General features: G+C 40.5%; 1 protein-coding gene across 3 annotated transcripts in view; it reads right to left on the reverse strand.

Moving 5' to 3' along the window:
* The window catches only part of sipa1l1 (signal-induced proliferation-associated 1 like 1), a 111,687-nt gene that overhangs the window by 14,505 nt on the left and 71,151 nt on the right, over positions 1–26,031 (reverse strand). For 2 of the 3 annotated variants that reach the window (XM_088089213.1, XM_088089212.1), the window contains exons 9-18: positions 23,581–23,684; positions 22,469–22,626; positions 14,904–15,483; positions 10,972–11,070; positions 10,141–10,316; positions 8,353–8,640; positions 7,259–7,408; positions 6,554–6,687; positions 3,263–3,360; positions 1,865–2,346 (exon numbers count right to left, since the gene is read on the reverse strand). In XM_088089213.1, coding sequence (XP_087945339.1) covers positions 1,865–2,346; positions 3,263–3,360; positions 6,554–6,687; positions 7,259–7,408; positions 8,353–8,640; positions 10,141–10,316; positions 10,972–11,070; positions 14,904–15,483; positions 22,469–22,626; positions 23,581–23,684 — 2,269 coding nt within the window. Of the gene's footprint in view, positions 1–1,223; positions 1,638–1,864; positions 2,347–3,262; positions 3,361–6,553; positions 6,688–7,258; positions 7,409–8,352; positions 8,641–10,140; positions 10,317–10,971; positions 11,071–14,903; positions 15,484–22,468; positions 22,627–23,580; positions 23,685–26,031 lie in introns of those variants that run through there. The other variant, XM_088089214.1, reaches the window with a different exon arrangement.

Below are 26,031 nucleotides of genomic sequence, written 5' to 3' on the forward strand. Positions count from 1 at the left end.
CTAGTGTGTGTTCCTCTCGGGCGAAGAAATATTGACTTGAGTAATGAGAATTGGAAACATGCTGCGCAGGTCGGGCAAATACCGCGATGACGCGTGACAAAGTGGAAGAGGTCAAATTTGAAATTAAAACTGAAATTAGATAAAACTGTAACAGATAAATTAGATTCATGCTTTATTCATTATCTTTCTGTACTAATGGAAGTGCGCTCACAGCTGTTTTACCTCACTGCTTTCCAGAGTTTTTAGTCAACTGCTTGTCCTATGAAGGTAACACCGACAGAATAATAACTATTTATTACAAACAGCACACTGTTTGTTTGCCATCTGCTTCATGCTGATTTACTCAGTGTGAGGAAAGATGGTGTTTCTTTGAGGGTAGTAGTTCTTTAACATGAGTAAGAAGTTTGGGAGCATCAAAGATACACACAAAACACATCAGGGAAAAATACTGAATGTAAACCAAATGTCAACTTAAAGGACTGATTTCTAACCTTTATTTCCCTCAGGGTTCAGTATGTAGGATTTAGGGGCATCTATTAGTAGAATTGGAATTTAATAGAATAAATACATTTTCTTTAGTGTATAATCACCTGAAAATAAGAAACCTGTTGTTATCTTCGATGGTTATACCTACAAAGGGAGCACGTCCTCGTCCACAGAGCGCGTCACGTTTCTACAGTAGCCCAGAATGGACAGACCAAACACTGGCTCTTGATGGAGCGTAAAGCATCAGAAAAACACTGACTTTTTCATTTACCTGAAACTGCTTTATTAAGCTTTTTTTTTTTTTATTTAGGTTGCTGGGTCTGTTTTTGTTTTTTTTTAATGGACAGGTAGAGACCTTTGTAGACAATTTGGCTTCCGGTGCTTTCAGAGATAATTTTTTAATCAAATTTAAGACATATTTCTGAACAAATCATCTTTGTCTTATTCAAGCATTGCAGCTAAGTGTGAAGGTAAGCAGTAAATATGTGGTCCTGTGTAGAGGTACCTTTTATGTAGCAGTAATTTTATTATATTGAGTCTATATTTCGCTAACAAGTATCCAAGTACAAAGTAAAAGAACAGTATTGGGTTCAGTGGTAGGTCTGGAGGTTTGTGGACTTCTGATGCAAAGAGCTGGACTCATTCTGACAAAAAATATACTAAATTATATTAAATGAATTTTTTTGTAATAAATAGGACCTAACAAAGTCAAATTTAAGAACTTTTTTATGACTTTTAAGGCCTACTGTTTATGAAATTGAATTTTAGAAAATCTGAAAACATTTTTAAAGACTCGCAGACACACTGCTCCCGAACGTCTGGATCTGAAGTCGTGAGAGTAAAAAGGTGAGCACAGAGTAGCAGGTATGGGGCTACTGGCCCATCTGCAATTAGCCGAAAAGCATTGGAGAAACACTGATTTGTAACATAAAACTGCTTTATTCATTGTGTTTACAAGTTTAAAATATCCTGTCCATTTGTTTTAGAGAGGAAGAAATAATTCGGCTCCTGGTAAAAACCTCCTGAATGATGAACACTGCAGGAATCCTAACCGCAGGTTTACGCTCGGGACACGGGAGAAGTTTCAGTAAGTTTCAGGTTGCAATCTGCAGTCCTCACCACTTGATGCCACTAAATCCAACAAACTGTTCCTTTAAAAAGACAAGAAATACCTACCTGTGAGCAGTTCAACCAGAGAAAGACTCCCATCTCATATTGTTTCATCTGAATATTTTACACAGAATTCAACATAATAAACAGGCAGATTTTTTTATCTTCTTCTGTCTAAGCTTAATCATGTCATCACCACTCCTCACACACACAAACACAAACACACACACACACACACAAACACACACACACACACACACACACAGACCTTGAGTGTGATCCAGCTTCACTCAGACTGTAGGTGCTGCTGTCTCTAACCAGGAGGTGAGTGGGTGGGCTTCGGCCGGTCCCGTCCAGACTCCTTTCTCCTGGAGGACCCGGGGACTCTGCGGCAGCCGGCGACCTCTCCAGCATCCTGCGTCCTCCCTCGGTGGGGCTGTGCCATGGAGACCGCTCCCTGCTCTCTCTGCCTCCACTAGGAGCCAGCAGCGAGGTGGTGCTGCCGTGATGAGAGTGGGCGTGTGTGTGATGAGAAGCGGCGTAAGAGCTGGTGTCGATGCCGCTGTCAGCCGACGCCCCCTGGAGGTAGCCTCCTCCTCCCAGGCCGTTGGGCTCCGTCTCACCCTGGTCACCGCTGGACGCTCCACCGGCTCCCATTTCGTACCATTTATCGCTGTCGCTGTGGCCCCCGCTGGAAGCTGTGCTGGACAGAGTGTTGCTGCTGGAGTGCCCAGAGTACGGGCCGTCAGACTGACGGAGCAAACAGGGAGTGGAGGAGCGAGGGGAAACAACAGTTAAGAGAGATTTCCATGTCAGTGAAAACGTCAATTGCACATTCACATTGCTTTAATCCGTCAGACTACTGTAATTTTAACTAACAGCCGGATTCCTTCATAAAAAGAAGTCATCTGAGCCCCAGAACAAGTTAGAGAGCATTTAAACCAGCGGTTCCCAACTGGTCCAGCTACTAGGTCCAGATTTCTCCTGCGACATTAGTTCAAGGTCCTCACTTACGAGAAATGTCTACAGATTCAATTTTATTTTGGACAAAATGTAAATAATATGTTGGCTTAAAACAGAATTTAAAAAAAACTACAGGAATAAAGTGCAATCAGATAAAAACCAGGGACATTTCTAAGATCTGAGGACTTGGGGGCTTAGCCTGGCCCATGGGTTTGGAAAGCATGTTTCCTTTTTTTTAGAAATAGCGATTGTTTTCCCTTTTAAGGATTCTAGTGATTGTTAAAAACCTTTGGGGTTTTTTTGTATTTTTACCTTTTTTTTAAAAAAAACTTTTTGGCAATGATTTTTTCATTTCCTTTTTTCTATTAAAACTTTTCCAGATTTTTGTTTTTCCCACCAAAATAAAAATGAAACATTTTTGGTGAAATGGTGGGGGGAAAAAACTGTTTCTCAAGAAAAAAACTCTCTCACTCTACAAGCAGGACACACTTCAAAATAAAAGCTCTGCACTGGAAATTCACTAGACTTTAAAATAAAGAGTGTTTTTCAAAAACTTGACATGATCACAAGGTACTTGTGGTCCATTTAGAATGGACCCGCGACCCGATTTTGGACCACAACCCACCAGTTTGGAACCACTGATTTAAACTGTCCGAGCTCTGATGGTGTAAGCAGACAGTGTGAGACGGGTGTAGATCCTGACCTGGCTGCCCTTCTTCGGGGACAGGTGGATGACCTGCTCCTGCCTCTGGATGCGAGGAGCTCCAGAGTAGCCTTGACCAGACTTTGAGACCGGAGCCTCTGCAACAAACAGACCGATGAACAGAGCGGAGGTTAGTGACAAACACATGCACGGACCTTGCGGTGCAAACAGACGATTTGTTGATGATTCAACAGAGCAGTCGTTCTCCTCTCTGCTCACTTGTGTGTGTTTTGGTACTACAGCACTCATGCTTCCTGGAGGTTCATAACGATGACATTGTTTTCATTCTGCTTCTGCCGCGTCCATGGACAAAAACCCAGATCACTTGTCATGAAGAGTAGCACACATCAAACACAAATGTGTCCCCAGACGGTCCCCGCTGGCTTTGTTTGTTCTGGGCAAGCTGTTCCGCGTGAGGGAATGTGTGTATGTGTCCTGAAGCGAAACTCGGGGAATAAATGGGACTGTTGTGTAATTGTCTACATGTTATGCAACAAGACATACAGAGAAGGCGGCTAATGACCACAGCACCACGAGAGGCAGAGCTATGGGAGGTATCATAACATCTGCTGGGGTGAATCTAGTAATGTAGTGAAACCCCCGTATCTCACTTAGAATATTCATTACCCTGCATAGTTTCCTCTGCATCGCGGCCCAAAGGGCTCTCTGCACTAATTACAGTTAGCTGCACGTGTGCATGCCTGCTTGTTGAAGTGCCTGTGCATCTATGAGCAGGATATGGGCCTGAATATACAGCATGCGTGTGATATATTGTGTTGTTTCTTATGCATCATTATTGATGTGAGTGGTCACGGGTGAAGGGTTCCTTGCCAGCTCTGGGAAAGTAAAATATGAAATGGGGTTATGAGATTTTTTTGAGCATCAACACTTCCTGTATTCTGTTGAATTTCTGTGCAATGATTTGTGCATTTTCAGCATCATTTTTATGGTATAAATTTCTTTAAACTAGTCAAAACTACAATTACCACCGTACACATCTATACACGGATGCTTCGTGCATCATTTCAGTATCCGACCAAATGATTTCCCTTCTGCTCCTGAGATATAATGTTTTCACAAGTTTTTTTTGCATGACATTATGATGTACAAGGAACAAGGTAGATTTATTTTGTTTTAAACGTGGTTTAATAAGAAATTAAATGAAAGCTGACCCTAAATCCTGCTACATCTTTTTGGTATCAAAGGAGGTGAAGTTGGCCTTTGACCTGTTATTTGTTTATATGTAATGTGACTATTTTATCATTGTATCCTGTTAGACGGCTATGTCAAATTATGTCATAATTGGCACATGAATTCTTGAGTTTTGGACAAAAACGTGTTTTATCAGGTCACTGTGACCTTGACCTTTTACCATTGATCACCAAATTCTTATCAGTTCATTCTTGTGGACATTTGTGCCAAATTTGAAGAAAATCCTTCAAGACTTTCTTTAGATATTGGGTTCACAGGAATAAAAACAAGATCATCATGTCATTGACCTTTGATCACCAATATCAGTTCATCCTTGAGTCCAGGTGGATGTTTGTGCCAAATTTAAGGAAATCCCTTTAAGGTGCTTTTTTTAAGATATCACGTTCACAAGAATGGAAACAATGTAAAATATCGTGCCAGCATGGAGGCATAAGAAAAGTCTTCAGCTACTTTCATATTTTCATTAGTTGTATCTACGGCTATGCAAGTGGTCAACCAGGTGTATAAAACTGGTTAACATGTATGAAAATCCTGATTTATCATGACAGACCAAAGTCACGATTTCCCAGCACCTCCGGTTAATGTGTGCGCTCCTGTATGTTTTAAAAAACAGTTAGGGTACTTAAAACTTTCCCTGCTTAGGAAACAAAGTCATGACGAATACAGTACCAATTTTCTGAATCTCATCACCCAACGCATGAATAAATCATAAACCTGCCACTGGATATCAAAAGAAAATGGAGCAAATTCTGCGTTAAATAGATGCAACAGGAAAACTTGATGCGATAGTTACTTTAATGTAGAACTCGGGACGGGCTACATAAAAGGCTAAAATAATGTCCGGTTTGTGTGTGGCAAGAATCGAGAGAACAAAAATGAGTATTCTGCCCTCTGCGTGACTCGTGTTATTTCTGGACAGAGCACGGCCACATCATGATTGCTGAAGACTAACGGGTCAAAGGGGTAAAAACGGGAGGAAGAGGAACCACAGAGACGGCAGAGTGGACTGTGAAGGGCTGGACACTTGGCGGACACGGTCTGAGCTGGCCCAGCCTGCATTGTTCCACCCTGACCAATAAAGACATAAGTGCTATAAACAACCACAGAATGAGAGACCAGGGCTTTTTCTCTGTGATTGTGGCGGTCCGAAACAGGTTGAGGACATGGCTGAAAGTAGGCTGGTCAACAATCAACCAAAGCAACATCCTGCTGGGAATTAGAGGAGCAGCAAAGGAGCATGTAGTTTTCGTGGCTTTCAGAGACCGAGCTGGAAAACGAGAAGCAAACTCCCCAAAACCAGCGCATGGGAGAATACTCGTAATTAAATGAAAGCCAGTGTACGAGAGCATAAAAAAGATGAATGAGAGGCAAACATAAGTGGCGGTGGAGAATGAAGAACAAACTGGAGGAAGGAAGGGAGGGAAGGAAAGGCACACAAAGAGGAGGTCGGCCAACTGCGGTGACAGGAAAGGAAGGAATTTCTCCCCTTTCTCTTTCATCTTTATTAAACCTTCCAGAAAAGAGTTTGATAGTGACAGAGAAAAATGCCTATACTTTAATCGAGATCGCTGTTTGATCTCAGTTCCACCGTTCAATAATCATCTCTCTCCTTTCTGTTTGTCTCATTATCCTCCCACCCTTTTGTCTGCTTGCAGAGACATTAAGACCTTCTCTGCGAAAGCAATAAAGTTCACAGCTTGCAGAAAAAGGTGGAGGAAGAGGAAAATGCTGTCAGAGTCTCAGAACTGAAAAGCTGTCCCAAGCAGATGAGGATGCACACACAAACACCGTGCACACACTTTGCTGGAAACTGTCATTTCAAAGGATTCAGTAAAATGGATAAATATGCATGATGTCTTCCCTCTGATGTCCCTCCCTCCACTGCTATTCAAGAGTCAAGTGTCCTCACATATGAAAACACATGCACACACACACGTCCACAAACTGATGTGTAGAAAACTGAAAACTGGCATTGGTAAAAACATCTACATATTAAAGGGACAGTTGGGATCTTTTGAATTGGAGTTGTAAGAGGTACTTATTTTTTTGCAGAAGCTTTTTTCCATATCATAAATTCACCTGTTGAGCCTCGTTCGCCGCTCCCCCCGTCCTCCATTCTCGACCAATTGGGAGTGGATTTCCCACTGGACCCGCCCTCTCCGACCACGTCTCGTCTCTCCGCAGACATTGGAGAATGGCGGCTGCTGGCAAACCTGGTGAATGAACACAAAGGCAAAAATATCATTTTTTAAATTCATCAGCTAAATGTGTGCTTACACTGATTAAAAACACAGAGATAGAAATGACAATTATAGAGTTTGACAGACAATACATTTGACCACAGGCAGTGGTGGATGGGAGCATAAAAAAAGACAAGAACATTATAAAAGTTAAAGACAAACAAACACCTCAGTCTCCTACACTGTCGTCACACACTGTTACAACTGTGGACGTTAATAAATCAGCTTCTTAAAGGACGGTAGAGATGGTCTTACAAGATGAAAACTGACAAATGTCTTTTGTTACATTATAATTAATCATCTTATGACCATGAAGATTAACAAGCATTTATTTATTTTATTTATATCTATCATTAATAATTACAGAAAAAAACACAGAGGAAATCTCCTCAAAGTGGCAAAAAAGGTTGTTGTGACACTGAGGGAATTTGTTGCCTCTGATATGCTTTTCTGATACGATATATCATAATTTGCATAAAACAATACTCTGAATCAAACCCAAACCCCGCAGACAAACACAATCCCTCTCCCCCTTCTTCCTTACTGCTCAGGCATCGACTTCTGTCTCCAGTGAGCAGAGCTTCCGGAGGCGTCACTGGCACAAGAGAGGTTGCTGGGAGAGCTGCGATTGTGAGGGGAGCGACCCAACGCCAGGGAGGAGGCCAGGCTGTAGCTCTCACTGCCAGGAGACATCCTGGTGTACGGACAAACACATTTAAACACAGGAACTGTAAGGATTTACAGGCACGCGGAAATGGAGGAACTAAAGGAGGACGAAACAAACATAGCAGAGCTTTGTTAAAAAAAAAAAAAAAGAGTTGTCCCTTCAGAGGACAGTCCATTGATTGCTACTTTGTTCCCACACAGACTGGATGAAGAAAATTACATAAAGACGTAAAAGATTTTGCTTAGAAATCCACTATAAACTCAGTGGCTGCCTTTTGTGTTCTTCAGTGATGCACTAGCTTGCAGAATTTGCATTGAATTTTTGTTTCATCTCAACAGTGTTAGAGGTAAAACATGAAACATTTCACATGAGGAAATAACTAAAATACTGTACCTGTGACTGCTGAGATTTATGGCCTTCGAAATGTATATTTTTCAGCTTGTACCTGGAAACCCTCTATTCCTCCTCCTGATATTAACTAGATATACGGCCATGCGGCTGTTTGCCTGTTTGCGCTTAAAGTTTACATCCATGTCTGTGAAAACATGAATGCTTCACACACAGAAGATCTCTACAATAAGCAGAGTTTTAAGGTTGTTCTTGAGTAATGGCCAGAAACATGTTGTGTGAGGTCACCATGACCTTGACCTTTGACCTTCGACCACTAGATTCAGATCAGTTCATTCTTGAATCTAAGTGGCCGTTTAAATCAAATTTGAGGAAACTCAGGTATTGCATTCATGAAAATGAGATAAATGAGAGGTCACAGAGCTCATTGCTGAGTGAATGTTTGTGTCAAGTTTGAATAAATTCCGTAAAGGCGTTGAGACATTACATTCACAAGAATGGGACGGATGTACGCACAGATGAACAACCTGAAAACATAATAATAATAATAATAAAAAAAATAATAATAATAATAAAATGACCATATTTACAACAACATATCTAAAAGGACAATGGGGTCTTACCTCTTGGTGTCCAGGGGCCGGCCGTCACTGCTGACACTGCGTGGTATTACAGCGCCCCTCTCCAGCCTCTCAGCTGACAGGGTTTTCCCCACTGAGCTGCCCAGGCTGATGGCCCGGTTGGGCTGGTGGGGCTGCGGTGAGGCAGTCAGTGACTGCTGGGGGCTGCTGGACGTCCTCTGCCACTTGTTGTTGTTGCTGCGGAAGGGGAACTTGTATTCGAAGGAGCCGCTATCGCTGCTGCTGCCCTTGTACTCTGACACAGGCATCCGATAGAGCTCTGAGCAGCCCCTGCAGAGGAGGAGGAGGAGGAGGAGGAAGGACCATGAGAGGCAAGTGTCCTGTGTGCCAGTGAGGGTTCATCTAATTTTTCTTTCTTATTGGCATGGATTACCAAGATAAAAGTGTAAAGGTCTAAAATAAGGTTTTTTAAAATATCTAATGACACAAATACAGTAAAACAAAGCAGTATATCAGTTTGTTATTTGGCTGGGTGCTTTGGTATTTTATTTAGTCTGGGGTTGGACGATATGAGGATATATTCTGTGCAACAGTAGAAATGTTTTCACCAAATGTGATAATATTGTTTCTTCCATCGGGGCAGGCTGCAAAGCAAATCAGGGCCGGATTGTTGGGTGATCTCGTAAATCCAGTTGCCCTGCAAGGTAACATGATTTGGGGCAGCCATGGAGGAGGAAGTTGAAGTTGTACCACTTGAAATGATTACACTTAGCAACCTTAAAGCTTTCATTTTGAAAGAATTTTAGTTTTACTGTTTTGAGCCTTTTGTTTTAAACTCAAGTGTCTCGTGTGAGAAAGTTTATTTTGTTTGTATGGAAGTTCAAAATAAAACAAGAAAATAATCAACCCCTAATTAGGTGTCTTAAAGTTATGTGATGTACACAAGTTCAGCTATAAATGGAACAGCCACTCTGTCAACTGTCTATCTACATAACTGGATTAATTTAACAAAAACATAGTTAACAAAAGACCTCAAAGGGTAAATGCATGGACCTGTGCATGTATAGCACACTATTAGTCACTGGACCACTTTAACAATATGAGTCATATTCACTCAGTCACACACACATTCATGCACTGGTGGCCGAGACTACCACACAAGGTGCCATCTGCTTCTCAGTTTTTAACCATTCATGCACAATTACACACTGATGGAATAACCATAGGGAGCAATTTAGGGTTCAGTACCAAGGATAATTTGATGTGTGAACCACAGGAGCTGGGGATTTAACTGCTGACCCTTCGATAAGTGGACGACTCACTCGACCACCTGAGCCACAGTGGTCCCCATTTTGGAGCTAAGCCCAATTTACGACAGTCTACGGCAGTTCGAAAGCATTAGTAAACATGAACAAATCCATAAACTAGAGTGCTAAAAGTCAAATTGGTGATGTCATAGGGTCTGGAGCTGCTCCATTTACAATGAATCGTGAAAGATGTTCCAGATGACACTGAGAGCGGCCAGAGAGACGAGTATATGGGAACATTTTCTGTTTCACAAGTGAGAACACAACAATAAAATAAAGCTCATTTGGGTTTAAAAAGGAAACAAACATTCATTGTCTATGTAGCAGCTGCAGACTTTACACTTGATGACATCACACGTTTGAGACTTTCTCTGTGGTTTCTGGCTTTAACAGAGAGAAGCTCATGCTCTGTAATATTGAATGAACTTTCCTAGGGCCATGTACATAACATTAAAATTCTTAATGTAGGTGGCGGTCTCCTTTAAATGAAACAAATGATGTCACCTCTCTCATTCCCACATACCTGCGCGGAGTGGCGTCATCATGTGGCGGGATGATAACCACACGCACTGACACTGAGGTCCGCAGGAGGTCAATCATCTGCTCATGGGTCAGTGTTGCTACAGCAACTTTGCAGATTTCCACCAATCGGCTTCCCTGCCGCAGTCCTGCCTGCCAGGCGTAACCGTAAGGCTCCACCTATTAATGACAAAGTTTGATTGCATCACAGATGCAGCAGAGAGACAACGCGTCATTATCCAAACAGTATTATCAAAGACAGGAAGTCCGAGCGTCCACACGTGTCTTCATGTTACATTATATTTAACACATATTTAACAGTCTTCTCCATAGAATTAAGTGTATTGCCATTTGTTTTCCTATTGAATAATTTTGAGTAAATTACTTAGAACCTGGCTTTTCATATTCATATATTCGGACATTTTGTAATAAACAGCACGTCTAATATGAGACAACGAACAAAAACAGTATTTATAATGACGGAGAGCAATAGTGAAAAAAAAAACATCCCTATACTGGCTTATAATATGAACATGTAAAATTATGTTATAGTGATAACTATTTTAAAAAATTTTGAAAACAACAGACGGCAGAGGTAACTTTCTCTCCCTGCATGGTGTAACAAAATACTCATTACCAGTTAACACTTTAAAATTAAAAAACAGGAACTAATCCAACAAAGACGAAAAAACAAGCACAGATTATCACATCAACACGTGAAGCTAGGAAATCAGAATCAGATCTCGGAAAATAAATACACGTTCTCTAACCCCAATGAACTACATTGTTGTCGAGTACATTTTCAGAAGAACAATTTAGTTATGCAGACAGATACCTCAGCCACGATGCCTTCATAGTTCACGTGGAAGCCCAGCTGTCCGAGGCCATTTCGACGAAGCGTCATCTCTGATGTTTCACAGCCCTTAGTCAGGAGCTGCACAGAGAGAGAGCAGAGAGACGCACACAGAACAGGAGATTAAAGACATAAAGTGGCAGGAATTATCAGAGGAGACATTATTTTTTTAAAAAAAGAACAAAACCGGTTAAGAGATAAAAAAGCAAAAGGTGATCACAAAAGGGGACATAGTGAAAAAGGTAAAACGTTATTGTATGCTCTGCATTCTCAACTACCAATGAAATTTGAGACCAATTTTAAAATAATCACAAATGACGAACAAAAAATATCAGTTGGGGAAAGGAGAATTTTGACCAAATATGTATTTTAACAGAAAACATGACTTTTTCAGTATGTGGTAAATTATAATTTAAATAAATGGATGAATAAATAAATGTTAACAATTATTAATTAATTATTATTAATAATTATTAATTAATCAGAGATTTTTCAATGTAATGTCAGAAAAGGAGATTAATAAAAATCCTTTGCATGACTTTTGAAAAATGTATTATTATCACAATATTTAAGTATACTTAAGTAAAGATACAAATATTATTGAAATTTATAAACATTCTGAGTTTTTTTTTGCTATAGACTGTGATTTTTTTCAACCTCGAATTGTGTCAAAGAGAAACTGTCTAAGAAAATAACATTTTCAGTATACTCGTCTCCTTTCAGTCATTTTTCATTGCAAAAATATATATCCAGTGGAATGAAAAAGCAACTGATTTTATTCTAGTAGGCAAACAAAAGTTGTATTAGTATTGTGTGTTGTATTTGCAATATGAATAATTCATTTAAAAAAAAATACTTGTCTGTTTAATGATACGATAGTGGCATCCAGAATATTGCAGCATCCATTTATTCCCCCCACCCTTCATTTTTATGTCTAGAATCAGTCGCTGTTTGGGAAAACTTTTAATAGAATTCTGGGAAAACTAATGGGACGTCTGCACATGTGCAGGTGTGTGAACGCGTTCTGTGCATACGTACACGTTCCTCTTTTAAGATGAAGAAGAGATTTTTTTAAAACAATTTTAAGTGATCCCTGAGAGATTTATGGCCATAAATAAAGATTAGAGTTCCAGCATAAGCGGTACACCTCTCACTGGATGCACACGTGTACACACACACACACACACACACACACACACACACACACACACACACACACACACACACACACTCTTGACAGATGACAGAAATGAAAGCAGGTGCGTCTCTTGCTGTGACACTGTAGGCTGTGTTCACACAGAGATGCGTCACTTAGGAGAGACACTTTTGAACTTCATGTTTTTTTCATGGAAGGATGTGACTCTTAGCATTCAGGTGGGGTGGGGAACGCTGTGAAGCGGCGGTACTTGTTTTTCACAGGGAGTGAGGTGGAAAAGTTGAAAAAAAAAAAAAAAAGTTTAATTTTTAAGAGAAAAACACCCTGGATCACCTGTCAAACTGCAAAGGGCAACCAATGAGTTGAGAAAGGATCTGGCAAAGCCAATTCTCATTCCAGACTACTTTTTCAGTGTGGACAGTCACAACTCATCCCTCTATTCCTCCCTCCAGTGACGCTCCTGGCAGCTTCAGGGCACCTTGCGCTTCTTTGTCTGAACAGGGCGTTAGCAAAAGCTCGACAGAAGTTGAACTCACTAGGATGCGTGAATAAATCATGCTGAAGACTGGCACCTGATAGGAATTGTTATGATGCTCTCTGATGTTGCTGAGTGTTTGCGTGGGAGAGGAAGAAAGTGCAAGGGAAGAGGGAACGATAAAGAGCAAACAAGAGGGAAAAAAGAGAGCAAAGAGGAGGAGAGAGAGACAGAGAGAGACAGAGAGAGAGAGGACTTCCAAAAAGCCAGTGGCCCAAGGCGACTTCCCTTCCTCTCTCTGGCACTGAGGTAGTCCAAATGATTGAAGATTAACGCCAGATGCATAAAATACAACATGAAAGTGATACATTTCTGAGTCCTGAGCCAAATAACCATGTGTGTGTGTGTTCAAATATATATTTGTATGCATGTGTGCAAATCAAAGATGGTGGATTCAATCCAGGTTACATAAATACATGATAAAAACCATCACAAACACACACACACACACACACACACACACACACACACACACACACACAGTTTGAAGGTAGGGAGAGGCTGGGGAAATGAATGTATTCTAAAGCACTGATGATTGCATAAGAAAACACCTTTTTTCTAACCAGTTTCCATGGAAACAGCTAAGGAAAAGCTAGCACCACTTCACTGTATGTGTAGGTGTATGAGCCATTAGGAATATGTTGTCCAGAGGTGTTTCTGAAACTCCCTCGATAAGCTGAGACCAGTAATGAGACAGCAGCTTTGGCATGTAGACACAAAAACGTTGTCATTCTGGCAGACTGACAGCCAGTAAATAGTAGGAGAGACTGTGAGTGGGCCAGGTAAATGATCAATGGTAGCCAGCAGCATTTTAGTCCATTGATTTGGTTCCTCGTGATTGTCTTCTGAATGAATGTTTGTCCCCTCAGTCATTCTTTGGTCTTACTCAAGAGTCTCAATTCAATTTTGCAGAGTGAGTAGTGCCAGTCATTGAGTTACAGGGAGCATAAGATCATTGTGTTGACAAACTACATTATGTTTATTTTGCTCAGCGAATAAAGTTGCCACCAACTGACATTATCTGATTTTGACTGTTTAGTTCCTATGACCTCAGCTACTGCAGCAGAGGACAGGATTGATTTCCAGTTTTGCCAGTCCAGTCGAAACCAGCTTGTGCACCCTGTGCACATGACAGAACGGCTCTAAACCCAACTTGTATTGCATTAGTAATAGGCCATATAATAACTTTATTGGCACAAAATGATGTTTGTTTATAAATGGACGAACAGAGCAACTAGTGTCTGACAGGCTGTGAGCCGAGCACGGCACGACTGTGACCAAATTTCATGGAGGAGGAGGAGAGCAGCGCACGTTGTGTTTGTTTATTAGAAAGTTCATGTGTTTTTTTTTTGGGGGGCTAGTTGAGACATGGCAGAGTACGTCTTTCAAGAAAACTAAAACTGCTCAAATATTGCAACATTTTGGATTTAATGCCACGGTCAGCTGTTTTGAGCTGAAATTTTTTCCGATTTATTACTGTTGCTCACTTTGAAAGCACCGTTGGATAAGGGATGGCTGATTTACAAAGCTGAAATTAGGAATTATCAACACTGTGCCTTCTTATGTCACTACAAAAACCTAAATAAGGTGGCAGCTGGCTGCAGGGAAATCAACGGAAGCTTGAAGTTTCTGGTAAATGAACATCGCTAATAACAAGCTACTTGCTGTTGGCTCTATTGTACATAATTTCCAGTAAATATCACAGTATAAAACATGGAGTTTTTGTTTAAAAGTGTAAATGTAGGAAGATAGTAAGTACTCATCCATCTTTTAAGTGATATGTCTTGAGTTTGAGCTCGAGCGCACAGATACGTAGGCCTACATTGTTTGTTTACACGACCTAACACAGGTAAATATTTAAGGGATTCAGTGTGTAAAGAGAGCTCCGATATTACGTGATGCAACATAAAGTCGGACGCTCATTTGCTCATTTGGACACAGTGTCATTATGTTCCACGTGGGAGCAGCTGCTGAGTGGAGAACTGGACCAGTCCAGCTCTAACATCAAACCGGTTTAAAAATGTTTACATCAGCCCATCCTCAGAAGGCAGGAAGACCGGCAAATGTAAATAATGGATACGATTGTAAAAAACAGAGATAACAACTAGTTTTTATAGCATTTATACAAGCGAGGGTAGCCTCTGGAATTTCATTGTCCGAGCATGCCGAGCACACAAGCATCATCTTATCTCAGATGAAATGTATCGGTGTGTGTCTTCTTACCTCTAGACGTTTGACCACCTCTTTGAAATCCTCAGTGTTATTATTGATACTCCTCAGGGACACACTTTCTCCTCGCTCATAGAAAATCCGCAAAGACGCAGGGCTGCTCAGCGTCCAGCCAATCACGTCCTTAGTGGCGCAGTTGAACACCACGGCCTTTGCCTCCTGGTCCAACAGGATGAGAAAGTCATTGGAGATGGCCAGAAGTGCCTCCAGTTCCCCTCCGGTCCCGTGATCCTCTACGTGGACGAGCCAGGTCACGGCGCCCAGACTGCGCAGCTCTGCCCCTCCGTACGGCCGGCTCTTCTCTTTTTTCTTGTGGGCAAGTGAGATGAAGGGGAACTTTCCCGAGGGGTCGATGGGCGTGCTGGTGGTGTGGCGCTCAGCCAAGTCGCGCAGGTACTCCTGGCGTGTTCGGGTGGCCATGGCGCGGAACTTGTGCGACTTGTGGGCGGCATTTTCTGCGTTGATGACCTTGGCCAGCAGGAAGTCCCGGAACACAGAGGATTTGGGAAAGGTCACACCTTCTGGGATGGGGGGACCGAAAGAGGGCACGTCTTTGGAACGAGTTACAGCAACACTACGGGGAGAGGAGCAGATGAGGGGGAGAAAAAGAGGCAAGAGGAGAAAAAAAGAAAAATAGGTGGAGAGAAGAATTGATGGTTAACAAACTAATTGTTTGAGTATTGACCAACAATTTTCTGAATTAAGAAGAGTATTGTGTTCTGACATCACAGATCCTGCGGCTTAGATCCAGTGTTTTATTACACAGTAAATCTCCCCGGTATTTCACATCACATCCAAGCGAGTATTTATGTCATTAAGATTTAAAAGCAAAAATAGAAACGCTGCCAGATTCTGCAAGAGATTGTGTTTGATATGAAGCCACATGCTGTTTGCTCACGCAACATAAAAGGCACAATTCTTGACTGGTATATCATCTATCTGTCAGCACAAAAACAAAAACATTTAGAGTAAATTCAGAAGTGGAAAAGACAGCAGACCTAATTCCAGTCTCTTTCTTTTTCCCCTTACAAAAGTGACATTTTTGTTTCTGTATTATCTGCTTCGAAATAGATGTCTAATGCCATCTTTATCGGTCTAAATGCTGCAAACAAACTGTGTGGAAGCTGTGTATATTTGCCTTTTTCTTATACTGCAACATGTCCTATTCCTCCCTGTTTTCCCTGCTTTCCACCTCCTTTCTCCAAACCCCTCTTTCCTTTGATTAAGTCCCTGGAATGGCAATCTGAGGCTGTCTGCCCTGTCTGGTATGTCAGGAACTCAGCCGAGCAGCCATGGAGAGGAAGGAGAGTCGAGGAGGAGGATGAGGGGAGAGTGCTATTCCAAATCTCCTGCCCAAAGCCCCACAAAACCCAGAGCGAGGGAAAAAGAAAATATGGCTGAGAAAGGAGGTGTGTGTGGGAGACTCTGAAGGGAGGGAAATGATTGCTTACTGGAAAAAAAGGATTTTTTTCTGTTGTGTGTGAGACAAACAACCTGATCTTAACTGTCTCAGTCTGGAGCGGTTGATGACAAAAAAAGGACGCTGTGCTCTTGGCTTTTAATGTGATCAAAAAAGCACAGTGGGTCACCTGTCCCGGTCTCAACCTTCTCACAACCTAATGAGCTCAATCGCAGATCCTATCTCAGGTGATAATTACCAGATGACGAGTGTAGCACCGGAAGTCGGGAGCCCTCGTCCCACACGCCTCCCTGCTGACATGCACCGGCACACATGTTGACACCAGCATTAATCGCTTTGTCTAATAAGCAACTCAAGTCAAAAGGTCTCCCACATATTTCTAAACATACCTCAGAGACACAACATCCTCACCGGGGATGTGTGGCGTTCAATTATACTAACCGTCAAATTGTTGACACCTCATTTCCCACCTTTCCTTGTTTGTGACAGACAGAGGTAAGAGGCAAAACATTTTTTTCCCTGGTTGAAATTGCCTTAGAGAGTGAACACAGAATTTTATACGGATAAATGAACGCTGGGAATGCCCTCACTGATCCTAGTTTGTCAAAATGTGGCTTGCATTTTGCTTGGCATGTGTACTGAAATCGCAGGGACAAAGACAAGAAGTGGGGAGGGAGGTCATGAGTGTACACGTGTGAAGGCGGAGGGTCATGCAAACGTAACCAAAATTAAACTTCCCTGCAGCTATTGTGGAAAGCATTTTTGTCTTTTTCATGTAACGGATAGAACATTTTCTACATGAACATTATTCCCCTTATTTCTACCTTCACAAAGAATGGTTTAAACATCTGAATAAAAATTACATTACACTGTCAATTCATTATTGAGCTGATACATTTCAAAGTTGCTTACTTTTTATGCAATGCCTTGTGTTTGTTCCCTGACAGCTGAGTTTATGTCAAATTAGAGGATGTGGAAGACTTTGTCCCCGGAGGTTGACAGCATTACTGAATGCCACTGTAACTCTAGAGAGCCTTTGTATTCTAAATTAAAAATTAAGCATGGAGTGCACCACATACTACAACGCAGTGAGAACGAATAAGCTATTCTGAGAGTGTAAATCTAAGAACCCATTTGATGTGCAAAAAGAATTTTAAGTACTTGAATGTTCTACTTTCTGTCTAAAGTGGTCTTCATTCTATTTAAAGCGGCTGCGATGAGTATTTTGATGTTAAAAAAGTATTTCACTGCTGAAAAGATGGTCTTTTCAATAAACTCCGCTGTCCATGCAGTAGAAATACTTTTGAAATTGGTGTTTCATGATCAGAGAAAACTGTGAAAAAGGGCTGCGGCATTTGTTTTGCTAAAGAGGTAGAAAACTACCAGAATGCACTGCGCCACAACAGGACAATAAATGCTTCCCCTGGTAGATGACGTAATGTGAGCTTCTCTATTTTGACACAGAAAAAAAGTGGCAGCCGCCTGGAAACAAATGATCTCAAAATACAATTAAATGGCAAGCTAATATGTTTCTGAAAACATTTAAGGCGAGATATAGAGGCAACATAGGAACACTGCTAATTTTTTCCCCATTTTCGAAACCTAATTTATATATAGTATGTACATATAGTTGGTGATTTTTTTTTTTTAATTCACATTTTTTTGTGGTGTGACAGACTCATGAGACAAATTTATTTTTTGCTTTACCCAGACTTTAACAAGTCTTGGAAGGCAGCTCTCCCTGCAAGTTATGAGTATAGTGCCGAGATTACAGCATCAAATGTCAACAAAGCGAGGCCAAAAAAATTCCCTTTGACTACATTTCACCTTGCACCACACTAGCCTATACAATCTTTAGTTTTTAAAGAGACATTTTAAAGGGACATAGTCTCGAGGGCTGTATTCACCTGCATTGTAAATGTCTGTAAATGACAAATGATTCATGCAGGGTATTTCAGAGAGGAGCAGCTGAAGTGGTTATAAGTAGGCTGAACAAATGGTTAAAATAAAAATGTGACCTTTTATTCTTATTCTTCTCCATCACTATAAACATCACTCAATACATTACGCTAGAGCTCTAAAAGCACTTGTACTGATCTCAAACACCTGTGAGTCAGTCAGCCACAGACCTGTGACTCATGCAGGTCAGAGAGAAGGGATGGAGAGAGCGAAAGGTAGAGGTATGGAAGCCAGAGACAGAGAGAGAATTAAAAAACTGAATGAGAAAAAGTGAGATTGAATGAGAAAAAGAGGATGAGGGTGAGAAAGCCAGAGAGAGAGAGAGAAGGAGAGCAGCATGTAGTGTGATGGCGATTGCTGGGCTGTGTGGCTGCTGTGTGATCCTCGTGGCAGGAGGTTTGGCAGCTGAAATGAAAGAGCACATTCCTGTGGTTTCAGTGATTTGTGGTCTTATAAATATCCAGTGTGTGGGCAGCTCTGCTCTTCCAGTATCCACGACCTGCTGCCTACTGAGGCAGGGCAAGAAAAAGAACATGTCAATACTTATTGGAGTGGGTGGCAAAGAGGTGTACTGTATGTGGATGTGGGGAAGGTACGTATAACATGTTTTTGTCTACTTGTGACAACTGGTCCTCAAAGCAGAAACCATTTATGTTTTGCAGAATTTAGGTTTGGTGGTTTTCTGGCCAAGGCACGTGCACTGATGTGTTCTTGCCATCACAACAGATACAAGAGGTCAGGGAACGGAGACATTTTCCTTAATTAAATCAGTGTTGTTTATATTCTTACACGGAAGAAAACAGTCATTTAGACTTGATCGAAATGACATGATTTAAATGGGAATATATGATATTTCCCCATTTTCTATTACTTGGTGTGTTTACATGGACCCAAATGATAAAAATAATTGCCCAATCAAAACAATAATGCTTCATGTAAGCAACACAATCTAAAGAGACGGGTCCAATCAGAAGGATTTTTTGCTCAGGCTGAGAGGGGTAGTGTGAGGTTTTGATGGTCCTGTCAATAGGATAATATATGCAACTAATAAATATATGCAACTGTAAATAACGTGTGTAGCTACTGTGACATCACCCATTGGTTTTCAGACTGCTGTTTTGAAGCCTCAAGTTCAGCATTTTGGCTGTGACCATCTTGATTTTTAGAGTCAGAAGGGATAATATTCAGATAAAAGGTTTGAGTTGAGGAGGAGCCTTGCAGACAGCCAGTCAATCAAAGTGTCTCTTCCCTTAAATATGTATAACTTTGGGCCCTAAAATGTTAAAAAAATAAATTAATTAAAAAAAAACAAAAAACTATAAAAGACATACAGTTGTCATGAATGTTGAAATTGACTATAGAGACCCAAACCTTTTTTGTACCAGGCAAGGCAAGGCAAGGCAAGTTTATTTGTATAGCACGTTTCAGCAACAAGGCAATTCAAGGTGCTACCACGGTGATAACAGTATTCAGAGATAATTTGTGAATTGTTGCATTGCTTTTCTGTAAACTGAATCTTAACATTTCTGTTCAAAGTGTTTGCAATACCACAGTGCCAATTATTTCTAGAGGGAAAACCACCATAATATTAGGTAAACATGGAGAAGCTGCAGTGCTGTAACATCCTGGAAAAGTTGACTAGATCTTAAACCTAATACTGTAAAAACAGATAGGCATCTTGTTATATTGGGATATTATATTTGGGTTGTCTGGCTCACAGGATGTAAAGTGTGGGTATCAGGGCTCATATATGCTCAACGTGAGATACGCATATGGACACAGATGGAGCCCTCTGTCTGTACTCTGCATTCATTTCATCTGTATTAGTCCACGTTTTCTGAAAGCCTATGGGTATAGATGAAGCGGAGCAGTACGACCGGAGATCTTGAGGGCAGTTTTACGTAGCGATTTACAACCATAGGAACCATGGAATGGTTCGGTATCATATTGAAAACATTTGAAATGGACATACCTATTCTTGTGCGAAAAGGGAGTGCAACTGAGCGTTAAGCCTCTCATTGGCCACCAGACCTAAGACCACACTTCGTCTTCGTGCTCTGCATGAAACACTAATAACTTCTGAGCAAGAAACCTAAATGCTATAACTTCTTTTAATGTTTTATGTGGCATTTTCTTTTGCTGGGATTTAGCTGTTCTAATGCCAGGGCTCACCTCCACACATGCAACTATTCCACCAAAACAAGTCCCCCCCAACACTGTTTTGCAAGGGGATCATAATTAGTTTGAATAAATATAAACAACCCAGAGCATTTTTTTCCCTGAGTGCTGAATTACGATGGGCTCAGTCAGACTTTTCTTTACAGCGCTGGCGCAGCACGAGATGGTCTAACTGTGCAAGACTAGGGGTTGGGTGGCTCGGGGTGCCATGACAAAAACATTTTCTTTGACAGGGTGCAGCGGTTCTAAAAAAGGAGCCACTGCTTTAGAGGGCAGAGCCATACTAAATACTAGAATGAAGTGTGCTGTATTTCACTGCCCTGTGTGTATGTGATGGTCCACCAAAAAATGCACACCCCAGCTTCAAAGCATGTAGGTCATCCTTACTTAATACATTATGACTCATCGTCAAATCCCCAATGGTAACTATGAGTCGGAAATTTACTCCTGAAACCTGATGTTTCACCTCTAGAGTGTGTGTATGAGAGATTAGTTTTCACTTCAGAAAACTTAATTTACATTTGTGAATCATAGAGGGCACGTGCACGTCCCGGTTTCTGCTCTATATTCATTCTATATTGCTGGGCTCTTTGCACGTGTGTGTGTTTGCATGTGTGGCTGCTCAGTAGCGAAGGAGCCCCATGGGGGACAATTAAGACCTCACACAATGTGCTCAGACAGCAATTAAAACAGCCATTAGTGTGAGAGGGAGGGAGAGTCATAGAGAGCAAGATAAGAGAGAATGACAGAAAACTAGATAACAAGACAGAGGCAGGAATAAACAAAGAATGAAGTGTCCTTCACAGCTGAACAGGCAGAAAGTTCATTATTTCTTAAAAATCACTCCGGGCTGGCACATTGTATTTTATATTACACGTCTCTGACAACGTGGTAATAAATCGTGAGCTGCAGAGAGGGCCCTCAACACTCACAGCCTACTCTATGATGGAGTGATGGAGCTGCAAAGGCACTGAGAGATGTGCAACCATTTGAAGCGACAGATAAGAGCATTATTGTTTCAGCAGTGATGGAAAGTGATTCATGAGGAAGTCATGTACATACTTCAGGTAAAAATTACAAAAAAAAATCTATCCATCTAGACTTTTTCAAACTGCATCTACAGTACCGGATTCAATATGAGATGAAACGTTATTATGAAACAACTGTCTATTTTATAACTTTATTTTTATGAAAACATTATAAAATAAACACTTTATCAACCATATTTGATTTTTTTTTTTTTAATCGGTATCATCACCAGGATTTCCCACATATTCATTTACTGGTGGCAGCCTGCCAAAATAACAATAACAATAACAATCTGCTTCCATGTATTGATTTTATAATTTTGGATTTGGACCGTTCAATAGGTGCTATTGGAACCACCACATTCTCGGAGCGCAGAGCATACTGCGAGTAAACGCAGCGCACCAGCTGCAGGGGAAGTGAATCCTAACGGTTCATTGCACTGGGTCTAAAAGTTTGCTTCTACTCCCTTCTGCAGCAGCTGCTTCTCTCATCTGTTGATTTGATCCGCTTGGATACACACTACATTCACAGTCAGAAACTCTGATCACCACTGAACAAAAACACACAGTTAACCTTTTTTTTAAACTGTGCTAGTAATTAAAATACAACAAAACTGACAATCTACAGCCTAATTGCATTGCTTATTCAATTTCAGCACCTTAGAGAAAATCAGCATGAACGACTAAATTCAGCTGTTCATTGATTTTAAAAGTCATCAGCTAAATAATTGGTCTGCTAATAAGCCTTCCTTTAATCATTTTTTAGTCACATACTCTCCTGAGAAACTTGTGAATTAAAGTATTGGCTTTTTTAAAGGTATACTACCACACACTTCTAGTGATGACTGAGAGGAAATGCTTTTGCTTGTTTTTTAGGAAAACCCTGCATAGTATACCTCTAAAATCAAGTAATAGAAGGTAGCAGATATCCTCTGAACTGTAGATGAAACTAGACTGAGGGCAGTAAATCTCACCTGTAGGAGCTGTTCTCGGAACATGGGTTGTGAGCACGCACAACCACAAAGACGTGCTGGAAGTGTGAGCGTATGTTTTTGGGGGTGAAGGGGAGTGCCCCGGGCTCCTGGAACACGATCGTCACGATGTCATTCCCAATATGACGCTTCCGCAGTAACTGGAAAAGCACAATGACAACAAGAGAAACTATCGTTAGATAATGATGAAAAAATATTTCACCCCCAAAATAACAATCTCGCATATCAGTTACCCACCTTATGGTGAGTTTAACTAATAACAAGTATCAAACATCTGTCAATAAAATTATAGTATAATCCAAGTCTCATTCATCTAGTCACATGCTCAGTACTTTCTCAACACTTGCATTTTCACAAAAATGTAAAAAAAAATCAAATCACAATAGCACTCTTGGCAAGCACACGTGTTTGAATTCTGTTAGTGCACTCAACTGAGTCGCCAGGGCACATTACTGGTTGAAGTTTAGTGAAAATGCATGTGTTTTGGAAGTACTGCGCCTATGACTAAATGAAACTTGGATTATACTGCACGAGTTTGGTCAGATTGTGTTAACAGATGTTTCAATATAGTTTTGCTGTTGTTAAATGCTTCAATTCATCAAAACTGTTTGCAGTTTGTTTTTTTCCTTCACCATGAATGCATGGCAGCAAATTCAAGATAATGCTGATAATCAATAACTGATAGACAAATGTTCATTTTGTGAGTGATGCATGCCTATAAATTAGATATCTAAAAAATACAGAGACACAATGCAAAACTTCTGAACCACAGGCAACTGAAAATGTACCCTGCACTGTGAACATAGAAGTAATGACAATTGCTGGAGCAAAAGGAGTGAAATTATTGTAAGATCTTGTAAACTTGTAGGTTGTTTTCTTTCCCTTATTTGACTGCGTAAGATGTACAGCAAAGGTGGGAGAGGACGGACATCTTGAACTACATGTTTTTAAATATTTAAATGTCAGTCAAAATTAAAAAAATACTTTGCATGTACTTTTGGCAGTTTGACCTAGATGGCCATTTTAATATGAATAAATAATTGCAACCTGCTCATATGAATAGACCTCAGTGCACTGTGAGCCCTTTAACCTACCTGTTGCTTATTGTTGGGCGTGTAGGGCAGCATGGTGGACACGTGGAACATGATCTCATAGTCCTTGTATGTGGTGTACATGGAGTGGGTGCCCGTCGAGTCAGCTGAGGGGGACACAATTACATGTCAGTTTCTCATTGTTTGGAAAACAGTAAAAAACAACAAGATTTTTTGTTTTACTGTAGTTATAACCCTAACCAACCTGGGGCCACTCTCTTCAGGTGAGATCAGTTTTTGGGTTAAAGTCCCATTTATATTCCCAAGTAAGTATATTGCCAGTTTAAAACAGGGTTCCAAAACAGTTTTACCATGACTTTTCTAAACTTTTCTAGAAATATTTTAACCCATTTCCATGATTTGATCTAAAAAGTATTTTAAAAAGTATGCTTATATAACAATCCTCAGTGCAACAATGGGGCTCTTACTCCAGTGTGCTATTTGCCTAAGACAGGAATTGTAGCAAAAATTTAGCATGAGATATGACATGGAGTATATTTGTAGCTACACATAAAACAAATACAAAGTGGTAATGTTATTAGACTTGGCTGTGGTAAGTATGAAATATCTGCGGACAATGACGCTCTGTTAGGAGTCCTTTTGGTTGTCCGCTTTTTCCCTTTAGCATGGAGGAATACAGAGCCACTTTCTCCATGTTGCCAACGTATAAGCTCTTAGTGTATTTTATTTTTTTGTTCAAAATGCGCTAATTATTTCATTTGTAGATTAGCAAACTGCTAGTCCATGCTAACTTTACTTGTTAGTAAGACATTCCCACTGCCAACTAGCTGCATATGCTAGTCACATGATACTTTTAAATTAGTAATAAAAACACGCAAAATATTAGATGTTTTGAGATTTCTATGAATATATTTTGTATATTTAATGTATATTTAAAAAAAAAATCCCATACAATTTGTTAATTCCAAACTATTAATATGTCTGATTTTTTTTTTTTTTTACCTTCCATAACTTTTTCAAGAATTTCATGCCTGTAAAAAGCATTTTAAAATCCCAAACTTCACAATGTTAAAACAATTAAATCAAATATAATATTAGATCTTGACTATGTAAAATTGAATTTTATAACCATACAGATCGTCCATATCCAACTATTGCAACCAAATATGGAGAACTGTTTATAACACCGACAATCAATAAACAAACAATCAACTGATTAAGTAGAACAGGTATGAAGTAAACCAAACACTGTCTTCATGTTCCTCATCTTTCTCTGCTGTAAAGGCTCATCAGATGGCCCTGTGCTCCCTGAGCTCCTAACAGGCTCTGGCCCTAAAGAGAGCCACTGCATGTTAATAACCACCTCCACAGTCTATTGATGTGCTCTATTCAGAGAACAAACAGGCACAAGGTGTTTAAAAGGCCATAGTTAACCTAGCTAGATTACCTCAATTAATTACACTCCCTCTATAGGGAGTCCTCTGCATGGCTGTGTTTAATTTACTAGAGGCCACTGAAGGTTGTATTACATGTCCCGTGGAAAGTGACTGGGAGTTTTCATCTTACAGAGCATTATGGGGAATGACTTAATTGATCTAAGAATAGCAAAAGATTAAATATCAAAGCAGACATAATGTAGACATCAATCATGTTTATAGCAAATGCAGAGGCGGTCAGACAAAGGAGAGAAGAGGGGAACACAGTGGATCAGCTGTCTGATAATGTGACACTGAAGGCCATCAGTCACATGTCTGAAATTAAAAGAACTTATGTTTTCAAGGCAGAGAGGAAACTGAAGAATCACTGAGAGGAAGTCAGAGGGATTAAATCAGACTGAGACTGACAGGCAGAGGTCTCAAAAGCATTTTAAACATCTGGGGCTTTCTTCAAAAATGATGCAAAGGGACTAAAGACCAAAAGCAGCACCGATGGCAAGGCTGTGAATAGCTTGTTTGCAGCCACGTGACGATTACAGGGTTCCCAAACATTTTTACCAATGAATGTTCAAATGTTTGATAACTTTTCCATATTATTTTACCCTACTTCCATGACTTTATTAAGTACTTAAAAATAGTGCGCCTGGACATTTCTCTGACAGCAAACGATCTCAAGAAGGGCTAAATTCCAGATGTGAAGAGGTATGAACGCTTCACTCACACACACAACTGCTCTGCTCTTTGGAGGCTCTGTACCAAAACATTCAGTGTCTTGGTGCAGAGCCTCTATCCAGCATGACTGGTGTCCGCATCTCTCTTGAGCCACGTATTATATTTGTATGTGAAAGACGTAAATTATTACACACACACACTTCCTGGGCATTTGTAGATAAGCAAACTACTAGTAACTACTACTACTAACTTTATTTGCACGTTAGATGTTCGTGTCGCCAATTAGCTGCGTACGTCAGTGAGTATCACATGGTACCAGCGGCAATTCAGCAATTATACAGCACAGCACTAGTTATAAATTACTAACACAAAGAACTTATTTCTC

Source organism: Plectropomus leopardus, chromosome 16, assembly GCF_026936395.1.
Source record: "Plectropomus leopardus strain MGB_pleo_1.0 chromosome 16, ASM2693639v1, whole genome shotgun sequence".
Taxonomy (NCBI): Eukaryota; Metazoa; Chordata; class Actinopteri; order Perciformes; family Serranidae; genus Plectropomus; species Plectropomus leopardus.